The sequence below is a fragment of the Sciurus carolinensis genome, chromosome 4 (genome assembly GCF_902686445.1).
Source record: "Sciurus carolinensis chromosome 4, mSciCar1.2, whole genome shotgun sequence".
In the NCBI taxonomy this organism is placed as follows: domain Eukaryota; kingdom Metazoa; phylum Chordata; class Mammalia; order Rodentia; family Sciuridae; genus Sciurus; species Sciurus carolinensis.
Genome location: NC_062216.1, coordinates 159,263,617 through 159,287,847, shown reverse-complemented (window position 1 = coordinate 159,287,847; position 24,231 = coordinate 159,263,617). Strand labels below are relative to the sequence as shown.

At 48.9% G+C, this 24,231-nt stretch overlaps 1 protein-coding gene across 1 annotated transcript in view; it reads right to left on the bottom strand.

Moving 5' to 3' along the window:
- Stab2 (stabilin 2) overlaps positions 1 to 24,231 on the bottom strand; it is a 155,650-nt gene that overhangs the window by 28,611 nt on the left and 102,808 nt on the right. The window contains 10 exon segments of the mRNA XM_047551615.1: positions 203 to 289; positions 2,358 to 2,534; positions 3,801 to 3,860; positions 4,996 to 5,136; positions 5,756 to 5,902; positions 7,378 to 7,461; positions 9,362 to 9,409; positions 10,314 to 10,433; positions 20,405 to 20,476; positions 22,403 to 22,476. Coding sequence (XP_047407571.1) covers positions 203 to 289; positions 2,358 to 2,534; positions 3,801 to 3,860; positions 4,996 to 5,136; positions 5,756 to 5,902; positions 7,378 to 7,461; positions 9,362 to 9,409; positions 10,314 to 10,433; positions 20,405 to 20,476; positions 22,403 to 22,476 — 1,010 coding nt within the window.

The window sequence follows — 24,231 nt, the reverse complement described above, 5'->3', positions numbered from 1 at the left end:
CAGCCGCGGGGGCCAGGCTGGCCAGGATTTCCCAGGTTTTTTGTATCCACTTTGCCCTCCCGGAGACAGCAGCCCCGAATGCACAGGAAAAGGAGCTTGCTGTCTCCGGAGCACAGAGCTGGGCATCTCTGGATGGGAGGAGGTTGGAGCACAGCTTGCTGTTGAGGTACTTTCAGTCCCTGCCCCTGGTGCGGACACTCACGACGTCACTGCCAGCTCCACACGTCACACTGAGCTCCGAACCCTGCAGGGTCTTCCAGGCAGATCGGGGCAGGTCGGCAGCTAACACCTGCGGGAGAGAAGTGCCCATGAATACCTGCCTCGGGCTGAAGAAGGTTGGGAAGGAGCTTTGTCCGGGAACCTAATGCAGATGCAAAAGTTTTTGCACGAGTTAAAATAATTCCGGCTTTAGAATGACAGTAGATGTGATTGAAAGAAAGAATAATTGTGGGCTTTGCTGGAGGTCGGAAGTCCCAAATGGCCACCGCCCCACGTGTATGCTTGGGGGCCCCGGGACGATGCCGTCTCAGCGCAGGGGGCCAGTGAAGGCTCAGGTGCTGTCTTGGGTTAGGCTGGAAGGGGCTTCTGGTGCCCCTCGGGTCACGTGGAAGTCTTGGTCCCCAGGACCTCACACTGTGATCTTATTTGGAAACAGGGTCATTGTAGGTGTGATAGTGAGGTGAGGTGCTCCTGAGCAGGACTCGGTTCCAGGCAGGTGGTGCGGTAAGCAGAGGAGGGGAGGGGACTGCCCTTTGAAGACGTGGACACACAGGGAGGGGATGGCCCTGTGACAATGGGGGTGGAGATCGATGGGACGTGGGCACCGGCCAAGGAATGCCAGGGAGTCTAGAAACCACTGGGAGCTAGGAGAGAAGCTGGGGACGGCTCTCCCCCTGCACCTCGGAAGGAAGGGCTTGCCTGGCACCTCGCCTGCACACATCTGGCCTCTGTAAATGGAGCGGGTGACTCTCTGCTGTTCCAAGCCATCCCACCTGTGGCGATTTGCTATGTGGCCCTAGGAAAGTACTCCAGGTGCTAAGAACAAACCAAAGTCAGGGCATTTCGCCTTCTTGGATTGGACCGCTCAGCTCTGGGGAGAAACAGGAGTCCTGGCTTCTCTGATTCAGCTGATCAGTTCAGGGATCAATGGCTGATTATATCAAGACTGGCCAGTTGCAGCAGGGTGTGGTGGCACATGCCTGTAAGCCAGTGGCTGGGGAGGCTGAGGCAGGAGGACCACGAGTTCAAAGCCAGCCTCAGCAACTTAGCAAGGCCCTAAGCAACTCAGTGAGGCTCTGTCTAAATCAAATACAAAAAAGGGCTGGGGATGTGGCTCAGTGGTTAAGTGCCCCTGAGTTCAACCCCCAGTACCAAAAACAAAAACAAAAAGCCAGCCAGTTGCTTGTCAGACATTTTGGAATTGGGAGAGAGAAAGAATCCATTTGGAAAACCTTGGGGCATGTTGTCAGCAAACATTCTACCGTGTGAATCCAGGAAGGGAAAGGCTGGTTTACAGTCCACCAGAGGAAAGAAGCTCTTGGGTATTGGTTAAAATTTAAAATTAACCCTCCACCTCTGCTCCAAAAAAAAAAAAAAATCAAAACAGTAATGGCAGGTCCAAGGAACAGAACCGAGGGTGGTGGACTTCAGGGTGCAACTAACCACAATGGGTGAGGGGAGGTGAGGCCTCCATCCCCTGTGGAGCCTAGGACACACCAGTAGTTCCTGGACAGCAGAGCCTCCGCACTAGACTTTGTCATCCCTGGGGACATTCCTGCACTCACACCTGCATTTAACAAATACTGTAGTCCCCCTTTATATGTGGGGACACCCTCCAAGACCCCCAGGGGATGCCAGAAACCATGGGTAGTACTAAACCCTACATACACTTTGTATTTTTCAACACATACACACCCATGATAAAGTTCAATTTATAAAGTAGGCATACTAAGAGATTAACAACTATTAAAGTAAGACAATGGTAATAATATGCTGTAATAAAATTTCCAGCAGCTCTGCTCTTGGGCTTTGGGCCCTTATTAAGGAAAATAAGGGTTACCTGAACATAAGCACTACAATTACGCAAAAGCCAGTCTCATGACCCAGGTGGCTTCTCAGTGACTAACGGGCAGGGAGCATATACAGCGTGGGTCCATTGTACGGAGAAATGATCCACATCTCAGGCGGGAGGGGACAGGAGGGTGAGAAGTTCATCATGCTACTGAGAATGGCGCACAACTTAAAACATGAATTGTTTATTTCTGGAATTTTCCATTTAGTGATTTTGGATGATGGTTGACTTTGGGTAACTGAAACTCGGGAAGGTGAAAACGTGGGCAAGTGGGAGACAACTGTACCTTGGAATCTCGGATCACGTGGAACTTCAAGTACTCCTTCAGCTTGTCCTTGTTGACTTGGTCGAACAGGAAATTCTGTTGTTCAGGGGCCAGGGCTTGCAGGGCTTGGTCCGTGGGCCAGAAGAGAGTGACAGGGGTGTGAATGGGGTCAGTGATGACACTCAGCAAGCCCGAGTCCTGAAACACAGGGAGCCAGCCCCTCGCTGGCGTGAGCACCTGCCGTGCAGCCGGGCTGGGCCACTAAGGCACGAGGCCCCTCTGAGCTGCCACGTCTGAGCCGCGCCCCAGGCTTGTCAGGACTCCACTTGGCTCAAGAGTCACCCGGCCAGAAACTATAGGTTTATCACATCCCAAACATTCTGACCCACACTTCCTTACAAAGCAAGTCAGAAAGTCAAATTCTAGGCTTTCATGAATAGGGAAATAAACCTAGATTTTAGTGAGTGTCTTTTTTTTTGACACTTCTACCCAAACATCTTAATTTCTGAAGGACTAGCTACGCATTTCCCTCACATTCCATTGAAAGAGTAACACCTAAGGGATAGTGAGATAATCCACATATTTATAAGGTTCCTAGATTGTAAATACCCCAAGCAGAAACTGGGAGATGAATGTGGAGAAATCATTCTGAAAGCCTTCTACAACCTGGGTGCCTCATGAACATTTTCTCTTTTAATGATTCCAGCAACATCATAAAATAGGTCTTATCATTTCCTTCTATGGAACTCCAGAGAGGTTTTCTAACTTTTCCTAAAAGTCAGTGGTCAGCCGGGCCCAGTGAACAGGGGTGGCTGGCCGTAAGTTCCAGGGGTGGTGGGTGCTTGCCTGTAATGTCTTTGGAGATTCTCATTCTGAATGTCTTGAACTCCCCATTTCTAACAAGCACCCCCTGAGGGTCTGAGACTCAGACCTTTCCTGGGAATCACTGGGATAACGCTGAGAGGTATGCAATGTGCTCTGGGGGACAACAGAGTTCCTGGAGCCCTGTGGGGTCTGCTCAGGGGAGTGGGGAGCCCCCTGATTCTCCTCCGTAATCCTTTGTTTGATCAAGAAGGGTCTAGGCCAAACCCGGGAACAGTCTCTGACATCAGAAAGACGTGGTTTTGAATGCAGTCTCTACCTGCCTCCTGGGAAGACCCCCAGAGCTCCAGCTCAGCTTCCCCATCTCTGCGATGGAGATGGTGATTCCAGACATGCACCACCAGAGCATCCTGCCTTCCTCCCTGTCCCCAGCCACTGGTACTCCAATGGCTAACCCGGCCAATGTGCGTCACCGAGCTCCACAAACCCAACAACACTGAGAGTGGAGAGGCAGAGGGCGACTCTGCTCTCCAGAACTGAGGTGTCCCCAAGTAGAGGCAGCAGTGGCTGTGACATAAACAGGATCAGCGACCACGATGCAAAACAGGCAGTTCTCCCGAGCCCTCTGCCCAGGGCGTTTACCTGTATTAACTTGCTGAATCTGCTGTAGCCGTGCTTCACTGCCACCGTTGTAAGATTTTGCTGCAAAGAGAAGAAGAATGGATTTGACAGCTTTCCGCGTCCTGTTCACTCGGCTGACAGACGAGGGTGGGCTGTGGGCTCACTAGCGCCCCCTGCTGCTCTCTTCAGCCCAGACCTTTCTGCATCATGGAGGCTGGAGGGCTGAGCCCTGCCTTTTACCAGACTCCCTTGCAGCTAGAGTCCCAAAGATAGTGCAGGGTCCACCAAGCAGAGGCCCAGTGCAAAACTTGGTGGAAATGAATAGTGTGAGATGGTAATGACTGTGAGCAGTGACATGGGACCTTCTGAAGCACCACGTGGAGGCATCTGCTGTTCAGTCTCCAGTGTCCTTGGCGGAGACTGGAATTTACAGAGCTGCTATGCCAGAGCAGCCCTGGGCTGAGATGCTCCAGTGTCAGATTAGGCTCCAACCTTCTAAGAGATTTGGTGATGCATATATATATATATATATATTTTTTTTTTTTTTTTTTTTTTTTTGATGCCAGGGATTGAACCCAGGGGTGCTTAACCACTGAGTCACATCCCAAGACCTTTGAATTTTTTATTTTGAGACATGGTCTCACTAAGTTGCTCAGGATCTTGGGAAGTTACTAACGTTGACCTCGAATTTGTGATCCTCCTGCTTCAGCCTCCCAAGCTGCTGGGATTGCAGGCATGTCTCACCATGCCTTAAGATACTGTACCTAGTATCTTAAGAAGCTCCTTTTTGTATAAGAGAGGTATAGTGGATTATTTGGTCTGCAATGAAGGACCCAGGTCCTTCTAATACTAATAAATAAAAATAAGAGTTAAAGTGTTTTTTATGTCCATTGGAAGGAGTTTTACTTCAGGTTTAGTTTAGTGATATCTATCTATCTATCTATCTATCTATCTATCTATCTATCTATTGATCTCCTACGTACTTATCTATCATCACCTGCCCTTGCAGACACTAAACAAAAACTTATAAAATGCATGTATTGATTCAAAATAGACCTTTACTTGTTTTGATCTTCTAACACTAATGTTTACTAGGCTTTTAGTGATAGTTTGAGATTGAAGCAGCAGCTAAACTGTTTCACAGGGATGCTGAGTCAGCATGGACATAGTGGTGTTAAATCACCTGTGCTGAGGACTTGACAGCAAGTTCACCTACCAGAATCTTCCCGGAGGTGTCTCTGGGGGTGATAAGCAAGTTTTGGGGAGATAGTAATTTGTCTATAATATGGATGATTCCATTAGTAGTGATGACATCACTGGATATGATCTTAGCCTTATTGTTTAAGTATACTGTATCCTGAAATCAACCAGAAAAGAAAAAAAAAAAAAAAATGAACACAAGGAAAAACAGACACAAAATAGCTTCTCAGAGGATGCTTTTGTAATATGTTAAATCATCAGGAGCAAAGTCCAAAGATCCAAGTTATTTGAGCACTTTAAAAAAATTATGATTATAAAAGGAAAACCAAGACAGGAATGTAATTTTCACCTGGAGAAGTTAATAGCAAATAATATATAATCAAACACAACAGTCAGGCACTTCTGAAATATGCAATAAACAAGCATTTCAGAATTGTTTTTTTTTTTAATACATTTTCTCTCTATCATTATTACTTCACCCCTTTGCCTGCTTCTGAATTTGAATTTAAGCTCAGTGAGTTTTTTTGCTGTGTGACCTTGGACAAGTTACTTAACCTGTCTGAGCTCAGTTTCCTTGTTTGGAAATTGGGGATAATAGTAGCATTTTTACATAATGGGGGTGTTTTGAGAATTAAATGAGTTAGTACATATAAAAGACTTAGAATAACGTCTGCATGCAGGAATCACTCACCGTAGGTTAGTAGTCACGATAGCTGGTATTACTCTAAGGAATAGGAGGAGAGAGAGGCCCTGGGAGGACAGGCAGATGCGCTGACCTGAGAGACGGAGATGACAATCTGCTCTCCTTGGAGGGAAGTAGCGTTTGGGGTCAGTTTCAGGTTCTCCAGTAGCAGCTGCTGGCAGGCGACCACGTGATAGCGAAGAATCTGGGGCATTTGGCCTTGTCTGTCCCAGTCTTTGATCTGTCACAGGAGGCCAGGGGCTCAGGCCAGAGGCAGGCCCTTTTGCTGGGACCTGCTCTCTGGCCTGCTCTGCTCCACGCTGGCCCCATCTCCTCCCACCCCGACTGTGGCAGTGGGCGCCAGGCGTGGTTTGAGTCAGGTCACAGGGCAGAGGCCGTTCTGGCAGGAGGCAGGAAGAGGCCAGGTTCCTTCCCTGCCTCACGGTGGACGCTCGGAATGGCAGGGCCTCATGTGCCTCTGGCCCAGCATCTCACAACACGGTCGCCTCCCAAGCCCCGCGACCTGCTCCTCAAAGAGAATCTTCCAGGGAAAGGCCCTGGGAAATGTCCCCTTCTCCGAGGGATGGCAGGGCCACCTTTAAATCTTTAGGATTGGGAGAGATCATGCTGTTACCTCCATTTAGAATGAAAAATGCAAACCTTAAAGTCAGTATCATAAAATGCCCACAATATTCTCAAGATTCCATGATAATTCCTTTGATGCATTAAAAAAAATGACAAATTATGTTTCTAATTATTTTTGTGTACTGGGGAATGATCTTGGACAAATTACTTTGCTATGTTGTGTGCATGCACAAGTATGTGACCGTGAGCCCCACCCTTATGTACAACTGTAATGCACAATCAAACAGAGAAAAGACTGTTTTTGTGCCCAAGCTTTGGGGACAGGGACTGGGGATGTAGCTCAGGGGTACAGAGCTTGATCAGCACGTGCCAATTCCTGGGTTTGATCCCCAGAACCCCGATACAAAACAAAGCAACAACTACAAAAACAAAAACAAAAATGAATATATCCTTGCTCCACCACCTGCTAGTCAGATGATCTTGGGAAATTAGCTCTCTCAGTGTCCTGACTGTAAGATGGGAAAGATAGCAGCACTCGGTTCACAAGGTTGTTGTGAAGACCAGTTGAGTGTGTGTAGGTCAGGCACTCAGAACAGCATGCTCAGTAAATGGTAGTTACCTCTACTACTAATGGGTAACAGCCTGAAAACCCAGCAAACAGCAAGGCTCTGATAAGTCCTGCAAGACAAGGACCTACTTAAATGCCTTTAATCTAGCATCTTCCCTTGCTCCTGACTTACTTTCTCTCTCTCTCTCCTTTCTTCTTTCTTTCTTTCTTTCTTTCTTTCTTTCTTTCTTTCTTTCTTTCTTTCTTTCTTTCTTTCTTTCTTTCCTTTCTTTCTTTCTTCCTTTCTCTTCCATCCATCCATCCTTCCTTCCTTCCTTCTTTTCTGTCTAGCAGAGACACTTGAGACTTATTAATCCCCTCCAGCTTCCTGCTCTGTATTACAAATGTCCTTGCTTCTCTTGACAGTGGTCCCTATGCTGAGAAGCAGCCCCTTCTGTTGTCACTCAGCTCCTCCTGGTCCTAGGTCTCCTGCTCAGAAAGGTCACCGCTGTTGGTCCCAGTGCAAGGTCCTCAAATCACATTCTAACCCCAAGCCTCCTCCACCCACACAGCCTCCAGCGTACCTGGGGTTCCTTGTCAAAGGCTGAAGACAGAGGTGCAAAAACAGTGAAGGAGCCAGGCCCAGCCAGTTCTCGAATGACATGCGTCTGCGGGAGGGAAGGCGGAGCGTCCGTCAGGCACTTACACAACGCAGGTGAGAGGCTTCCTCTTAACACAGACGCCCGCAGGGGCTCAAAGACGGACCAGAGAGAGTGGGCGCTGAGAGCGGAGGGGAATCCGATGCGGGGACCTGGGTTTTAGTCTGGAATTCCAGGTGAGCCCAGATCCTCTGCCACTGAGATCACATTTATTCTTTTCCAATTTTAAAATTAACACATGCTCATTGTATTAAAGAGTTTGAAAATAATCCTACCAGCTAGAAGCAAGACCTATTATTTTCAGATTTTCTTTTCCAGCAACTTCTTCTCCATGTCAATATTTTGCACAATCAGGATAATCATATAAACATAAAAACCAAGATGATTCGCTGTTAGAATCATCTTCTTGCAATTCCAACCTAACAGTGTTGCTTCAGTGAACTACGCTTTCTTCTAGTTTTTAGTGATTATTCAGATGCACAATGTGCAAAGAAACCAGACTTCAGACTTTCACCTCAAGTGTTCACCAGCTGCCCCAGTCCTTCCTTTCCTCTGGTGTGGCGGAGCTTTCTCAGGTGCAGTCGCGAGTCACTGAACCATGGACTCACTCTGAGACATGCATTGCCACGTGTGAGCAGCACAGACCTAGGTGGCGCCGCTACCTCACACCTGGGCTCTCGGTGCAGCCAGGGCTCCTGGCTCGCGGGACTGCGCTGTGTGCTGTGAGGAGCAGAAACGGTGTCTAAGCACAGAACAGGCCCAGGGAAGCTAGGACGGAAGGGAAACTCAGTGGCCCACCACCTGGCCACTTGAACGGAGCTCGCAGGACAAGGACGTCCTGGGTGGTCAGCGAGTGGGGAGTGGTGGTGGCAAGGACACCACTGAGCTCTGCACTCAGGTCAGGCTGCAGTTATAAAGAGGTGTTTTTCTTTGATAATAAGTTCACTTTTTTTTGCGGTGCTGGGGATTGAACCCTGGGCCTTGCGCATGCGAGGCAAGCGCTGTACCAGCTGAGCTACATCCCAGCCCACTTTTCTACTTCAAACTTTATAAAAACTTTTGGACTCTTTTGATTATGTTGTCACCCTATGACATCACAATGTCTATGATGTCACCATAGCCAATGGCTATGTCACCCTATAACATCACAATTTAAAATGCACCAAATTGCATGGGTGCGCACACATATTTTCTGTCTTACGTTCTTTTGCTTTAAGAATTTTTCTATTTTTCTATTTTTGGTTTTAAACACTCTTGTGAAAAACCAAGACACAAACACACATGCCAGCCCAGGTTTTTTCACACCAGCATCACCACAAACATGTGAGTGGTGTGTCACCCTATGATGTCACCATGACCAATGGCTATGATGTCACCCTATGACATCACAACGGCTACGATGTCACCATAGCCAAAGGCTAAGTCACCCTATAACATCACAGTGTCTATGACATCACCATAGCAAATGGCTACGATGTCATCCTATGACATCACAATGGCTACAATGTTACCAGGTGAGTAGAAATTGTCAGCTCTATTATGATCTTAAGAGGCCACCACGCACGAAGTGTCCACGTGTCACGCGACTGTGCTGCATTCTTGCAGGTAGAACAGGGCCAGTGAGTGTTCATCCCTTTCCTACACGCTGCTCACCTGAGACCCAAAAGATACAGCTCACAAAAACAGGGCTGAGTCCAGACACCAGGGTGAGACCTTCTTCCACCTCCACCAACTGAAGGCCACAACTTTATCCTGTGTCTGGCTTGAGATCCAACGGTCATAATTAAAGGTTTTCTTTTGCGGTGCCGGGGTGGAGCCCAGGGCCTGGCGCAGGCAGGCAAGCACTCTGCCGCTGAGCCGCACCCGGCCCAGCCCCAGCTCCCACAGCTGGCCACCCGCACCTTCTCACCTGGATCTGGAAGAAATACTGGGAGGTGTTTGGGTCCTTGGGAAGCTCCTGCAAACAAAGACACGGTGGTTTTACTTTAAGCCTGTGAGTCACATGCGGGAATGATACAGAGTTGTTGTGGGACAATTTTTCTAAGGTTGCAAGTACCCACCAGCCCCTCCTCTGAAAATCTGCACCAATGGCTCTCTTTGGAGTCTCATGACTGATATTCAAATGACCGTGTGGACACACTGTGTTGCCAAACCTTTCTGAAATCTATGTCTGATTTTGTGAAAGATTCAGTCATTTCCAAAAGCAATTGAGCTTTGAGAAAATTTTTAAAATAATACTTCAAATATTTACAAAAATGTTTCAAACATAGTTGAAATACTTAAAAACATCAGTTAAAAGTTTATGGCAGATTTGGCTTTTCAGTTAGCATGAATATTTGATCAGCCAAGTAGAAGCCTGCACGTATGGTCCTGTCTCATTCTTTAGGTCTGGTATAGGTGCAGGGGTGGGGACACACAAAGAAACACACAGTGTGACCCACACAGTGTGTCACGGGGATCCTTCTGAGTTACCATACTGGGTCTGGTGCACACATCATTGTAAATACAATGGAACACAACTGGAAAGGGCTGGTACCATTATTATTTCCTTTTACAGAGTCAAACACGGATACCCAAAGGTGATATCCTATGCTCAGAGCTGGAATGTTACTACCCTGCAGGTGTGCCTTCAAACCCACAACAGCTGGGCAATCTGAACTCTTTCCAACTCACTCTTTCCCAGGTCAAGTGAATTGTGGGTAACCACAATTCTTTTTCATTGCCAAATTATATAAAAATATCCTGTCACAGTTTTGTAGAGCTTTCCATTTTATCAAGCTCTTGCACCTCCGTGCACCACCTGAGTTCTCAGCACACCTAGGGAAGTAGAGTTTACTTTGTGGAGACGTGTCTTGTGTTACCTGGTAGATGTTGCCACGGCAGGTAAATCCATCCCCAGTGTAGTTCGCCTTGCAGGTGCAGGTCCTTCCATCTTTTGCAGTGTAATTGCAGATGGCAAATGGACTACAGCCGCCATTTTTCTGCTAGAATTACAGAGGTGTGGGGAATGGAGTCAGTTAGTTTGCCAACTTTGCCAAGCAATGCTGTGTTGATATTTATTTTTTGAGGACTGGGGTGTAGCTCAGCATAGAGGGTTTGCTTTGCATGTGCGAGGCCCTGGGTTGTACCCCCAGCAACACACACACACACACACACACACACACACACACACACAAACTTTTTTTGTGTATTACTGTCTAAATTAGATGATTTGGCCTTATTTGTCTTTTCCTGAACTTGCCTTCCAATTCTTTATGGTAGTAAAGACCATCTTATTCACTTGGACTTGTATCCCAAGATGGAAGGTCCATCTGAGCAGATCTCCAGCCCTCTGTAAACCCAGAGTTGCCAAACTGGGAACTTCTCAGCCCTTGGGGATAAGCTGGAAAGGCAGCGATCTTGTTTGACAATTCCCATCTTTGGGCTACACTCTGATTTGATCCTTTTGCCAACTATCAGGCAGACGGCAACCAATACAGAATGGAACACATTGCCCCTGCCCTCAAAGAGCCCACAGGCTGTGGAAGACGAGGCAGGAGCTCAAATAGAAGCACAGTCAAGCCAGCAACCAGGGGCACCAGCCAGGGCTCTGCACCCCGAGCAACCTCTCCAAGTGGGGAAGGAAATTGCAAAGCCCAGGGAGGAAAATCAGATGTGGTTGAGCAGGAAGGGAAGTCAGCAGTGTGCTGTAAATCCTCCTTCCTACCCACCCTCTTTCCAGAAGTATTTGTGGAGTACCACATTCTGGCCGCGGGAGGGACTGACCACCCTAGAACTTGCCCCAAGCTGACACAGCCCAGAACACGGTTTAAGAAGCTGACACCCAGGGTCTTCAAGCATCTCCCAGGGACCTGCATCTTCCAGCTAAATACCCTGGACTTCAGCTGTCCCCAACCCAGCACACTCAAGACCACCAGGTGAGCCCTCTCTTGTCCCACACCCCTATCTCCAGAGCTCAGCCAACCCCAGGTTGGCCCCACCATGCGGGCCCATCCCTCCATGTTGTTCAGGACGCCCATCCTCTGACCATGCAGCCACTGTTTCCTGTCCTCACAAATCCTCCTCTTCACTTCCCGCAGCTTGCCACCTGTCCTGCAGGTGACACTGTTTTCTTCCAGCAGCCCCCATGCTCCGTTGTCTGGGCGGGACAGGGTCTTTCTTACTGTGCTTTGCCATTTCCAAATCACTTCTCCTCCTGGGGTTTTAGTGAACCCCAGCTCCCCGGAAGCACATGGCAGCTGCGGCCTCCACCAGATTTTCCTCTTTGGTCCTGATGATGGTCCCTGGGTCGCTGTGTTTCTCTTTACACCTGTTTCCACCCTTGGCAGCAGCCACATCCCTGTGGCCCCTACTGCCCATGTTCCCACTTCCTGGGTCACCCCTGACTTTGTAACCAACATTAACTGTACCCGGGGACCCTATTTCACGCACCCTGCACTGATTCTGACTTTACCATTACCTCCTCTAAGGCCTCCACTGACCCACAGGGCCTCCCGCCTTTGAGCTTTCTTCTTCCTACTTCCCGCCTGCCCCTTTGGGTCACTTGGCCTCCAGCCCAGCTGGCAAGGAGGAGCACTGTGTCCCCTTCTTGACTCCTCTCTCCCTCTGTCACAGTGGCTTGGCCGACCCATGGGCCATCCGGGCCTGACTCTGCTTCTCTGGTTCTGCCGAGTCTGGCAGGGCCCTGCCTGAGAGTCGCCTGTGGTGTCGCCTGGGCTCCCTTTCCAGCTCGTGCAGCCGACATCTGTGCCTTTCCAGTCATTGAGCTTCCCTCCCTCTGGAGACGCCATTCCACACCTCGCCGCTCTGCTCACTCTCGGTTGATGAGCTGGACTCAGACCTACGGAGAAACTGACGGGAGGACAAGAACCACCTCCTTCTCCAGCCCCGAGTCCACCACCTGCGTGAGCCTGGATCTCAGACTGTACCTTCCTTATTCAATAAACTCACCACCAACCAGCTAACCATTTAACTAAGGGACTGGACAATTCATGGACTCGCTAAGTCAGTCACACTGGCCCGCTCCCTCGGAGGCTGCTCTCCGCAGCCGGGCGCTGGAGTCCTCCCTCTCCGCAGCGGAGAGCTCTCCTGGGACTACCCGCTTCTTCCCTCTCCAGCGGAACATGCTCCCCAGCCTGAAAACATGCCTTCATATTACTCATCTTCAAAAAACCAGACTTCCTTTTTTTTTTCTTTAAAAGAATCCAGTGGGTGGTGGCAGTTGTGGTTATAGATAAAAAAGATTGACGGTGATTTAATGAATCTTGTCACTCAATGTCAGGTTCAGGGAATTCATTGTATTAGCTGCTCTAATTTCATGTAGGCTTGACACTTTTTAGAGCAAAATGGTAAAAATAAACAGCCATCCCTTTTCTCCACATTAACCACCCCATTTATTTGCTAGCTATTTATTGCACAAGATTCTTGCACAGGTGGCTTCTATTTCCACGCTTCTTGTGCCCAATTTTCTAGCGACCTCCTTCCTAGGCTCTCCGTCCCTCTGCACCACACTGCTCCATCCCTGGTCTGGGTCTCCAGTGGTTGACATCGTGGCAAAGGCAGTGGTTGCTTCTCTTCCCTCAGCGGACTTGACGTCTCAGAGTCCTACAGTCTGACTGATCATTCTCCCTTCTTGAAACTCTTTTTTCTCTTAGTCTCCGTTGACGTTATACTTGACTGGTTTTCCTTCCACGTCAGGTTGTTCCCTGGAGTCTTCTCTTCAGGTTCCTCTTCCTCTGCCAAATGGCTTAAAATCCAGGCCCCTCTGCCTGCCTTCTGACATCTCTAATTCTCCTCTTGGGCTCCAGCCAAGACGTCCCCTGGGCTTAAATGCCATCGCTGTACTGATGATCCCCCACTTACATGTCCATCCTGACCTCTGCCAGGCCTCCAGAGTTACACGCCCGGGTTAAGGGCATCTTTGCCTGGGAGGCTATGAAGCAACTCAACTCAACACACAAAACAGACCTGGTGATATTTAATTCAAATGTCTTCTCTAAGCCCTCCCTGCCTCTGTGAGTGGAAGCAACACATCTCAGCAAAACACTAGACAGCATCCTGAATTTCTTCTTCCCATGTTACCTATGTCCAGCCTTTCAGCAACTCATGGGCTACCTCCAAAACACCCTGGTCCAGTGACTTCCATCACCCCTACGCTACCAGTCCGGGCTTTCCTGCTTTGCTCCAACGGCCTCCCAAGTGGTCTTGCCTCTGCTCTTGAACCCTGTGGTCTGCTCAGCACAGCAGCCAGAATGTGCTCACAGAGCGGTAAATCAGGCGCTGGCATCGGCCTGCATGACCCCCCCAAGGACTTCCCAACCACAGCTAGAGTGAAATATAAGCTCCCTGCCATGGTCGACAAGGTCCAAAGTGATCTCGTCCCTCTCATTGCCTCCTTTTGTTTCCTGCCCACTGGCCTCCTCTTCAGTCCCCAAAACGTGAAAAGGGCCACTTCATCCCGGTGCCTTTGGCTTGCTGTTCCTCCTGCTTGTAAATTTCTCCCAAGGTCCCCACGTGGCTGCTCAACACTCAGGAACTAGTCGCCTCTGCAGAGAGGCCTATCTGACCACCTAGCTAAGGACCCCTGCCCCCTTCTTTCCTACGGGCTCCATCCCGTCACCTGCCTTGTCTCCTGCTGTGGTCTGAAAGTTCACATCCTTCCCAAATTCCTATGTTGAAATCCTAACCCAAGGTTGTGGTATTAGGAGAGGCCTTTTGGAGGTAATTCGGTCGTGAATGTAAAGGCCCTGTGAACGGATAAAAGAACCTCAAGGAAACCCAGTCATCCCTTCCACCAAGAGAGGACAGACAGAAGACACCGTCTGGGAACAAGGAAGCAGGCTCTCACCAGACATGGAATCTGCCAGTGCCTTGAGCTTGGTGCCACCAGCCTCTAGAACTGTGAGCAATAACTTTCTGTTGTTTATAAGTTGTCCAGTTTATGGTGTTTTGTTATAGTAGCCCAAACAGACTAAGACATCTCCTTTGTGGAAGTGATCACTACCTAAAATTATCTTCTAAAATAAATACATTTATTTACACATTTACCATTATTTCCTCCTCCTAAATGTACGTTCTTTAAGGAGAAGGACTTTGCTATAAGTCTCTGATGAATTCTCAGTGCCTAGAACAGCGCTCAGTGGAGTGTCCCCTGACCTAGGTGTGTGTAATCCTGCAAGGTTTCCCACAGGTTATTTAGAACTACATACAGTCACTGTCTCCAGAGGACTAACAATTTGTGTAGAAAGGCCAGACATAGGCGTTGTCAAGTTAATTAATGGTAATGGGCCACATGAAGCAGACGCCTGTGAGAGTCCAACCACAGGGGCCCTGGTAGGCTAGAGAACACAGATGTTTCCATGCACTAGAATGGGCAGGAGTGTTTCAAAGGAGGCTGCTTGGTAAGGGCCGGGCCGGTGGTTGGAGAGGAGGGATGTTCCGGCCTGAGAGGTGGCGTGAGGCTTGGAGTCTTTGGGGGGATGACTGAGCAACTAGAATCACATTTGTAATCATAACAAAATGTCAAATTTACTGAAAGACTGAAAACATCACTTTATACATATTAGCTCCTTGAATCCCCACAATAATTTCTTGAGATAACACTACCTTGATTGACAGAGGAAGGAGTGGAGCACAGGGAAATCAAGATGCTTCACAGTCCCTAACCCGCAGAGCCAGGATTCCAACCCAGGCTTGCCTCTGGACCCCAGAGGAGACTTCCAGGACCAGTGAGAGGAGGGTGGGAGGAGACTGGGTCATATTCCAAGTGGATGCTGCAGCCAGGCTAATGGACTGTGTCCTTGAAGCAAGCATGTTGAAACTGAGTGACCTGGTAACAATGTTAAGAGGTGGGACCTTTAAGGGGTGACTAGAAACAGGGGCTCTGCCCTCAGAATGAATTAATGATGTTATGCAGGGGCGAGTTCCCTATAAAAGGATGAGACTGGCCCTCTTCTCCCTTCTGCCACCTAGGCCTTCTACCATATTATGGCCCAGCAAGGTCTGTGCCAGATTCTGGCACCTTGACCTTGGACTTCCCAGCCTCCATACCGTGAGAAAGAAACTCCTGTGGGTTAGAGGTGACCCAGTGTTGGTTCTGTCCTAGCAGCACACAGGGAACGAAGGCCGTTTAAAACAGAGGGCTCATTCAGGGGAGGCACCATTTCATGGACCCTGGTGATGGGACTTGGGCAGGAACTGGTGGTTCTCGGGCTCCAGGAGTCATTTATTTATTTATTTTTCTTTAGTTCAGTGTTTGCAAGAGGGTTTTTTAAAAAAAATTTTGTTTTTGTTTTTTAAATTAGTTACCTTCATTTAAAAATTAGAAAAATGTACATAAAATTCATAAAAAACTTGCATCTCTCTTAAGATATCTGCAGTGTGCCCACACTGAGCTGGCACAGCTCAGAGCAAGAGGGAGCTGACAGCACAGAAGGTTCCCCTTCAGAACGGCCTTAAGCTCTCTGTCTTCCTGTTGATGCTCCCTGCCTGGTTCTTAAGGGCATGGTAGCCCCTTGGAATAGAGGTTGACCTTGGAATAGAGAGTTAATTCCTAAGAGTATGTGCAGCTGAGAGGGCAGCAAAGAGCCCCCCAAAATCTCCCAGGTCAGCTGGGCTGTAAGTCTTTGGACCAGCACAGGGCTGTACATTGTTTATGGGTATGATGCATGCATATCATGTTTACAGCAGCATAATTCACAATAGCCAAACTATGGAACCCGCCTAGGTGTCCAGCAACGGATGAATGGACACAGAAAATGTGGTGTATATACACAAGGGAGTTTTATTCAGCCATAAAGAAAAACAAAATTATGTCATTGGCAGGAAAATGGAAGGAACTTGAGAAAATTAAGTGAAATAAACCAAACTCATAAGGTCAAGGGTTATGTTTTCTCTCATATGTGAAAGCTAGAGAGGAAAAAGAGAAAGAAAGGTGTGTGGAGAGGTGTCTTCAATTGAAAGGAGATAGTAAAAAGAAAGGGACCAGAGAGAGGGAGGTGGGAAGGGAAAGGGAAAATATGGGGGAGTGCTGTTGGCCAAGTAACATCACTACATCGTGTGCAGGTGTGAATATGTAAGAACACATCCCAACATCATGCACAACCAGAGTGCACCAGTACAAAGTGTGGGAAATAAAAAAGAGTACATACAGGGCTCCGGTTAGACATAGGTTCACATCTGGCTGTGCTGTGGACCAGCTCTGAGATCTTGGGCGAGGACTTTCATGCCTGCCAGTCTGTAGTGGGTTGAACTGTGGTTCCCCAAAAGATATACCCAAGTCCTCAGACCTGTACCTGTAAATGTGACCTTATTTAGAAAAGAGTCTCTACTGATGTAATTAAGAATTTTGAGATGAGATCATCTGAGATTAAGAGGATGACCTTAAATCCACAAGTGTCCTTATGAGAGGAGCAGGAGACACAGACACTGAGGGGGAGGCCAAGTGAAGATGGAGGCAGAGACTGGAGGGGTGCAGCCGCAGCCAGGGGCACCTGGAATCTCCAGAAGGCAGCAGGGACAAGGAAGGACTCTCCCTTGGAGACCCTGGAAGGAGCACATCCTCACTGACACCCTGATTGTGGATTTTGGGTCTCTGGAATTTGAGAAAATAAATTCTGAACCCACTTGGTGGTAATTTGTTATAGCAGCCCTAGGAAAATAAGAGTCAGTTGGAGTCTCTTCCTTGGTAAATTGGGAACAATAATGATTCTTGCCTCACTCGGCTGTAACTGGAGTTAAGTGGGAGAATGCATGGGAACCCCAGCAGGGTGCCTGACCTCTGGTGACCCCAGGAATGTCACGCTGACACAGGTCCTCAGAGGCCTCCACGACCACACCAAGGGAGGCATGCCAGGACAGCAGGGTTATGGGACGTCTTACCCCTTTGGCAGAGTGAGGCTGGGATAGTTAGGCTCTGAGCGGCAGTACTAGCTTGCCCGGGTTCAGACTTGGGGATGAACTGCTGAGTGAGCTCCTGCGGGGTTTGCACAACCTGAGGCTGGTCACAGTCCACAGGTAAGAGAACCAGAAGACGCCTTCCAGGGGAGTCTGCTCCCACCAGGACCTCCCACGAGAACAGCGAAGAAAAGCCTGTCAGCGGTATGCTGCTGATGGATGGAGAGAGTAAAACCAAGGACTGAAACGGACCCAGGGACACCATCTACTTTCCTAGGAAACGGCCCCAAGCAGCAAGCCTGTCCAAAGCCTGAGGTCACACAGTCAGGGTTGGGAGGGGTCTGAATGGTTGTCCAGTTGGATACCCGTCTGTTGCTTTGTTCCTGTGGTTGAATACTTGGAGTTATGATGGGCTCATTACTTCTAACAGCCTCTCTGTCTCTGCAGGGTTCTAATGTTCTGTCTTGGGCTGAGGGAAATTTGTTTTCTTCTCCCGTCCCCCCACTGATCCTGGTCCTCCTTCTTGGGCTTCCAGAGAACAAGATCAATGCTTCTGTCGTGTGGCAGTCCTTGAAATGCTGATGGCTGCCTCCCTAGACTCTTTAGTGAGAAGAATGGGAATAATTGATGATGGGTGGATGGATGTGTTGGGGGGAAGAGGTGCCTGAACCCTGTTACCAACTCCTGCTCAATGCAGGGGGACCAGAACAGGAGCCTCTACTCTAACGCAGAGCTTACAGGTGGAATGTGGTGGTGGCGGGGTCGCTGGGGAGAATTCTTGTGCGGTGAGGGCAGAGTCAGCTCCTGAGTCTAGCTACGCGGAGGCAGCTCTGGCTTAGAGAGCTACCCCACCCGCCGACTCACAGTAGCGATAAGGAAGGGAAGTTGCTATGGGGTTGATCAGTGAAGGCTTCCTAGAGGAGGTGGGTCTCGAACCTTCTCTCAGAGGTGAAAACCATGGTCGGGGAGAGGAATTCCCTTGACAAGAACTGACAGTATGGGGAACAAGCAAGTGGGTAGACTTGGGCTGAGCTGAGAAAAGGTGGTTGATGTTTGTACATGAAATTCAGTCTCCTGGGTTCTGAGGTTTCTCTGGATTTCTACAGATGAAGGAAAAACATATAGCCGAGCTAAGTAATGTCCTGTTTAAGAAACTGTGTGCTATGCTGGGCATGTTCCTCTTACCACAGCAGATAGGACAAGCCGGGAAAAAGAAAAAAAACCAACCTGGAATCCTGGAATAGCAGAAGCCACACACACAAACACACACACACCCACATTTTGCAGAAGTTGGGAGAACAGACAACTAGCTTATCTGTCAATTTTTTTTTTTTTTTTTTTAACCAATAGAATCTTTTTAAGAGCAGTTTTAGGTTTACAGAAAAATCAAGTAGAAAGTACCAAGCTCCCTGGGGAGCCCTCCACACGCTCACTCTCCCACGTGATCAGCATCGTGCGCTGGGATGGGACTTTCGTCAGAACTGATGAACCGGCACTGGCGCCCGGCTCACCGCGGGTTCGCTCTGGGGGCGTCCCAGGAGTCTTGACAAGTGCGCCATGCCGCGGACCCACCCTTACTGCGGCCCGCACAGCACTGCCACTGCCTGAGGACCTCTGTGCCTGCTCCTCACCTCCCTCCCTGCCCCTGGCGACCGCTGACCTTGCCGCCGTCTCCAGAATGTCTCGGCATTCTGCAGCCTTAGCTTTCCACTGAACTCTCCTCCTCCCATTAGGGACACAGAGAGTTAAAACCCAACCCAACCCAGGAAACTGGCACCAGCACGCCATCGCCCTGTCATCACGATGGATTAGGGACTGGATTTCAGACTGGGTATTAAAGCTCATTGGTTGATTCATGAGGGCTACTTCGCAGGACCTGGCTCTGGGGGCCTGTCATGGTTTGGATCTGGAATGTTCCCCAAAACCTCGTGTTGAAGTCTTGGTTCCCAGGACAACCGTGCTCAGTGGTGGGGTTTTTGGGAAGGGACTGGCTCAGGAAGGCTCTGATTTCACCAGTGGATGAATCCATTGAAGGACTCATGATTTAATGGATGCTGTAGGAAGTGGGCCTCGCTGGAGGAAGTAGGCCAGTGGGGGGTGCCCAGGAAGGGTGCATTGTGTCCCCAGCCCCCCGTTTCCTCCCTGCTGCCGTAACTGAGCAATTAAGCTCCCCCAGGTGCTGCTCTCTGTGACATTCTTTGTCATCACAAGTCCACAGCAAGGACACCAACAACTGTTAGGTATAAAGCCACCTTTCTCTCTCGTTACAGGAACCCAGCCTCCCAACCCACCTGTCAATCTGCTTTACGCCCACCTCTCCCGTTATAGGAATTTCTGGCTTACATTGCCTTAACCTTCCTGCCTCCCACATTATGTTCTAATATGTCATTGGTCCATCAGTCAGTCTGTAATAATTCTCCTCCTTGATTGGTTCCTCCCAGCCCGGGAAATTTCAATATCTAAGAAGAAACCCTGCGCCATTTTCTTCTTTTCCTTTCCCCTTTCCCCCAAGTGGGCACAGCTCGTCCGCATAAAATAAAAAGTTTCTCGTGTGGGACCTGTATCTGCGGAGCGTTTTTCTGGGAGTTATCGACGAACCAAAACTGCCCCTAACATCTGGCCTAACATCTGGCCTAACAACAACTATGGACTGAAGCCTCTGAAACTGGGAGACAAAATAACTCTTTCCTCCACTAAGCGGTTTTTCTCCGGTATTATGTTATAGCAGTAGAAAGCGGACCCACACACTGCCATGGTCTGCCCTGGGGAAACTGACACTCCAGCTGGCTTTGGGGCAGGCATTTAGGCAAATTCCTGGCCAGCTGTGTATACCTGGGTCCCCTTGGGATCCTGCATCCAAGAGGGGCAGGTTGGAAGACCATCCCTTCTCTTCTCTCTGTCCCCAACAAGGGACAGGAGGGAGAAATGAATTTGATGGCCAGAAGCAGCTCGAAGGTCTTCCGCAGGAGATCCCCCCACTCTGTATCCCCTAGAGGGTGGGCCGGAGTCGCCTCAGGCTCCGAGGCTCTGAGGCAGCCTCCCTGGGGGGCGTACTCACGGTTAAGCAGATGTTAATGAGTGTGCAGGTCTTCCCATCTCCGGTGTACTTCGGCAAACAGTTACAGGCAGCCTGTCCGGGAGCAGAGGCAAAGGTGGCCGTGTTAGATCAGGTCTGGGTTGGCCACGTGTGCTGGCTCCCAGACTTGAGTTCCGCCCCGTCACGGCCGTGCTGGAAGAGCCCGTGCCTGCTACTGGTAATATCCGTTCAGTGGTGACAATTCTCTTATATTTAAGCACATTCACAGGCCTCACTTGAACATTGGATCTCAAGCAAACCTGTCTTTGCTGCCAAGATAACTAATTTTTTTTTTTAACTTTCTTACTTTCTTACCTTCCTTGATCCCTTGCCTCAGGCCTTACCTCTTTCCTCTCACCATGGTAGAAGGAAGCGCGGCTACACTCCGCTGCTCACTCATCTCCACCCCTGCTGAGCCCGAAGGTCCTCCTGCCAGGAGGTGCTAAGGAGAGGGCTTTGTGGTCCACCCAGGTGCCACGTAAGAGTCATCAATCACACCCACTGGTCGGCCAGGGAAGTTGGGTGGGGGCTTCAAGCTGAGGGAGGGGCACTGTCTGCAGGAGCCTCCCAGTCACAGGCACTCTGCTTAGGAGTGTCTGGGCACAGGGCTATGGCCCAGGCCTCTCTCCTTCACTGGCTGTGAGCTTCCAACATGGCGTCTCGAGGGGAGGCTTTTCTAATTCCCACAAGCGCCTGCTATGTGGCGGCAGAGGACCTGGTCTGATGTCTGCTTGTTGGAACCTGAACTTATCAGTGGGGAAAGCCAGGGTGGGTTGTCACCGTTCCTCCTCTTCTTCCTTCACAAGGGGACTCAATCCCAGCCTGAACCTTTACCCAGACGCCCCTCAGCTATCCCTGCCCAGTTAAGGTCTTACTCAATTCCCCTTCACTGCCTTCGAGGTCTGTAGGACCACTTACTCTACAGACTATAGGCACCAAAAAGCTTATAGGTTTCCCCACCCCATGTGTGGTTTCAAATAAAAACTCTACTGAATCCCCAAATGTGTATAAGAACGCCTAACGCTAACTGTTCTGATTTTCCCATGGTGTACACACACATGCACACACACACACACACACACACACACACACACACGCACACTTTTTTTTTGGATCAGAGATTGAACTCAGGGGCACTTGACCACTGAGCCACATCCCCAGTCCTATTTTGTCTTTTATTTGAGAGAGGGTCTCACTGCATTGCTTAGCACCTTGCTTTTGCTGGGGCTGGCTTTGAACTCATGATCCTCCCGAGCTGCTGGGATTACAGGCAGGGTCACCACACCTGGCCACACACACTTCTTTGAGTATATATTTTTTTGTTTTGGAGCACGTCAGTCATTTGCTTGTTCTACCCAAAGAGAAACCTGGTCTTGAGGTCCCTGAATGACTCAGCAAGATCTGCATCAGGTGACAAATCACCTGATTTCAGGGGCATGACCTTTCCTCCTGGCCATTTATGTTCCCCATGTGACCGAGACCCAGGAAGGCAGACGTTGGGCCTTGGCTCCCTCCAGTGTGTCTGCACCCCATCCTCACCCTTGATACTGGGTCCTCATATTTCCCTCTCCTTCCCAAATCTGCACCCAGAGGAGCGCTGACCACAAGACAGGTGGAGGGAGGAAAGTGACCTTCTGCTGTGGTGCATGCATGTCAGAGCCTTGAGCCAAAGAAGGTGTGGGATTCTAGGCATCAGAAAGCTGGAAGAAAGGGCAACACTTGGGGGAACCTTCTAGGTGCTTCTGGATTGTGCAGTGTTTGCAGAGGCCCACTTCTCCCCTGCGAGGGAAGCCCTGTCTCCTTGCACCCTTTGTTCCCACATTTCTCATTTCTGAAGAGTGGCCTCTTGTTTTTTCACCCCTTCCCCTGAGCTGTTTTTGCCATTAGCTCGGCAGAGGTCAGTTCTCAGCCTCTTCTTCCCTCAGGCCTGTGTCTAAGACCCAGTTTTCCCACCAGGAAAGCGAAGGGAGGTGAGCCCACCTGGTTGGGTCCCGTCTGTGTGCACTCTGCGTTCTTGTCACATCCGCCGTTGTTCTCCAAACATGGGTTGATTTCTTTAAAAGAAAAGCCAACACCTGTCGTGAGCATCAAGCCTTCGTGCAAGGGAAGGCACCCTGAGGAGCTTTCTGGTTGCCCGGATGGCTAACTGACCAAGAGTGGCAGGGTCACAGAGTGATTCAACTTCCGACAATTCAGAGGCAGAAGTCACCCAGCCGGGAGGGTACCAGATAGTGTTTCTCAAAATCAACTCCTCTGGGATGGGCTGATTCCAGCAGAAGCGCTGTCTGCAGGCTTCAGCCTGTCCCTCTGAGGAATGAATGTGAGCATTTGCAGCCAAGAACTTGAAATCAGAGAATCTTGGAGTCTGATCTTGCAACCATCACAACATAGATTGGTTCAGAGAAGAAGCACCTGCGAATGCTGAACTTCAGAGGACATTTTGATGAGGAGCAAGGTATTTTCTTGGTGCTAAAGTGTCTCCCCACTGATTGCTTATTAATAGCAAAGGGGGAAGAATAACTCCACAGTGGAGAAATCAGATATCGCCTTGACTGAGGGTCAGGATTTACATCACCAATCAGGGGTGGATGGAACTCTCAAGACATCCTGAGTAAGATGCAATGTCGCTTGTGTGACATTTGGGCCTGGAATGTGCAAACTTAATCTCAGACAAACACCAAGCAAGGACAAACTGTCAAAGAAAAAAAGGCATGGCGGAATATATTCTTCCTAAGTGCCAATGTCATAAGAGACAAAGCAAGGCTGAGGAACTATCCCAGATTCGAGGGGACCAAAGAGAGGTGACAACTAAATGCAAGAACTAACTTCAGGCTGGATCCTGAACCGTGAAAAAAAGGTCAAGAAGGACATTATTGGAACAAAATCAGAACACGAATATAAGTAGACAAGAGTATTAAATATCAATAATAAGCTTAGTGAGGTGCATGCTATTATAGAAGCATGCTCTTATAGAAGAGACTGCACATATCCTTAGGAAATACATAATTATTAGGGATAAATGGAATGTGATATATGCATATTCCTCTTGAATGGTTAAGAAAAATATGTATATACAGAAGGGGAACAAAGGATAAAGCGAATGGGGTAAAATGTTAATAAGTGAACGCAGATAAAGAGCAGGTGGGTCTATTTTTTTCATAGTTGCCATGCTTCTTCATGAGATTTTTTTTTTCCAACTAAAAAAGGGAAAATTCAGACAAATCACTGTGGTATACCTTTACAGCAGAACGGTGTGTAGCAGTGTGTGCATTTTCCAGGGTAAGTTATTCCAAGCACAGAATATACCGTGTATCACGAGACACTATTTTTGTCAAACAGTATATGTAGCAAAATGGAGTAATAGAGAGGTAGAAAGAGAAGTTCTCCTTTTTGCCTTCAGTTCTGGGGATCAAATCCAGGGCCTCCTGCGTGTCAGGCAGGCACTTTACCACGGAGCTACATCCCAACCAGCCTGAGAGAAGTTATTTCTAGAATTTCATCTTCAAGCTGATAAACTTTCTGTAATTTTTCTATACCAAGAAAGTGCTAGTTGTCTATAAAACGGAATGGAAGTTTAAAAGCTCAGCAACCTCTATCATTTCTAATTGGAAATGGTTTCCCATCTCTCCCTCTGAAGTGGTCTTTGGACTTCGAAGCCTCCCTTCTCCTGTGGCCACAGCCTTTCCCACCCTCCGGCTTTCCCACTGAGGCAAACTGAACAATGACCCTGCAGCTGTGTGTCTGAACAGGACAAGTCCCCACGTCAGTGCTGCAACCTGTGCCATGGGGGATTAAGAAAAATACAAACA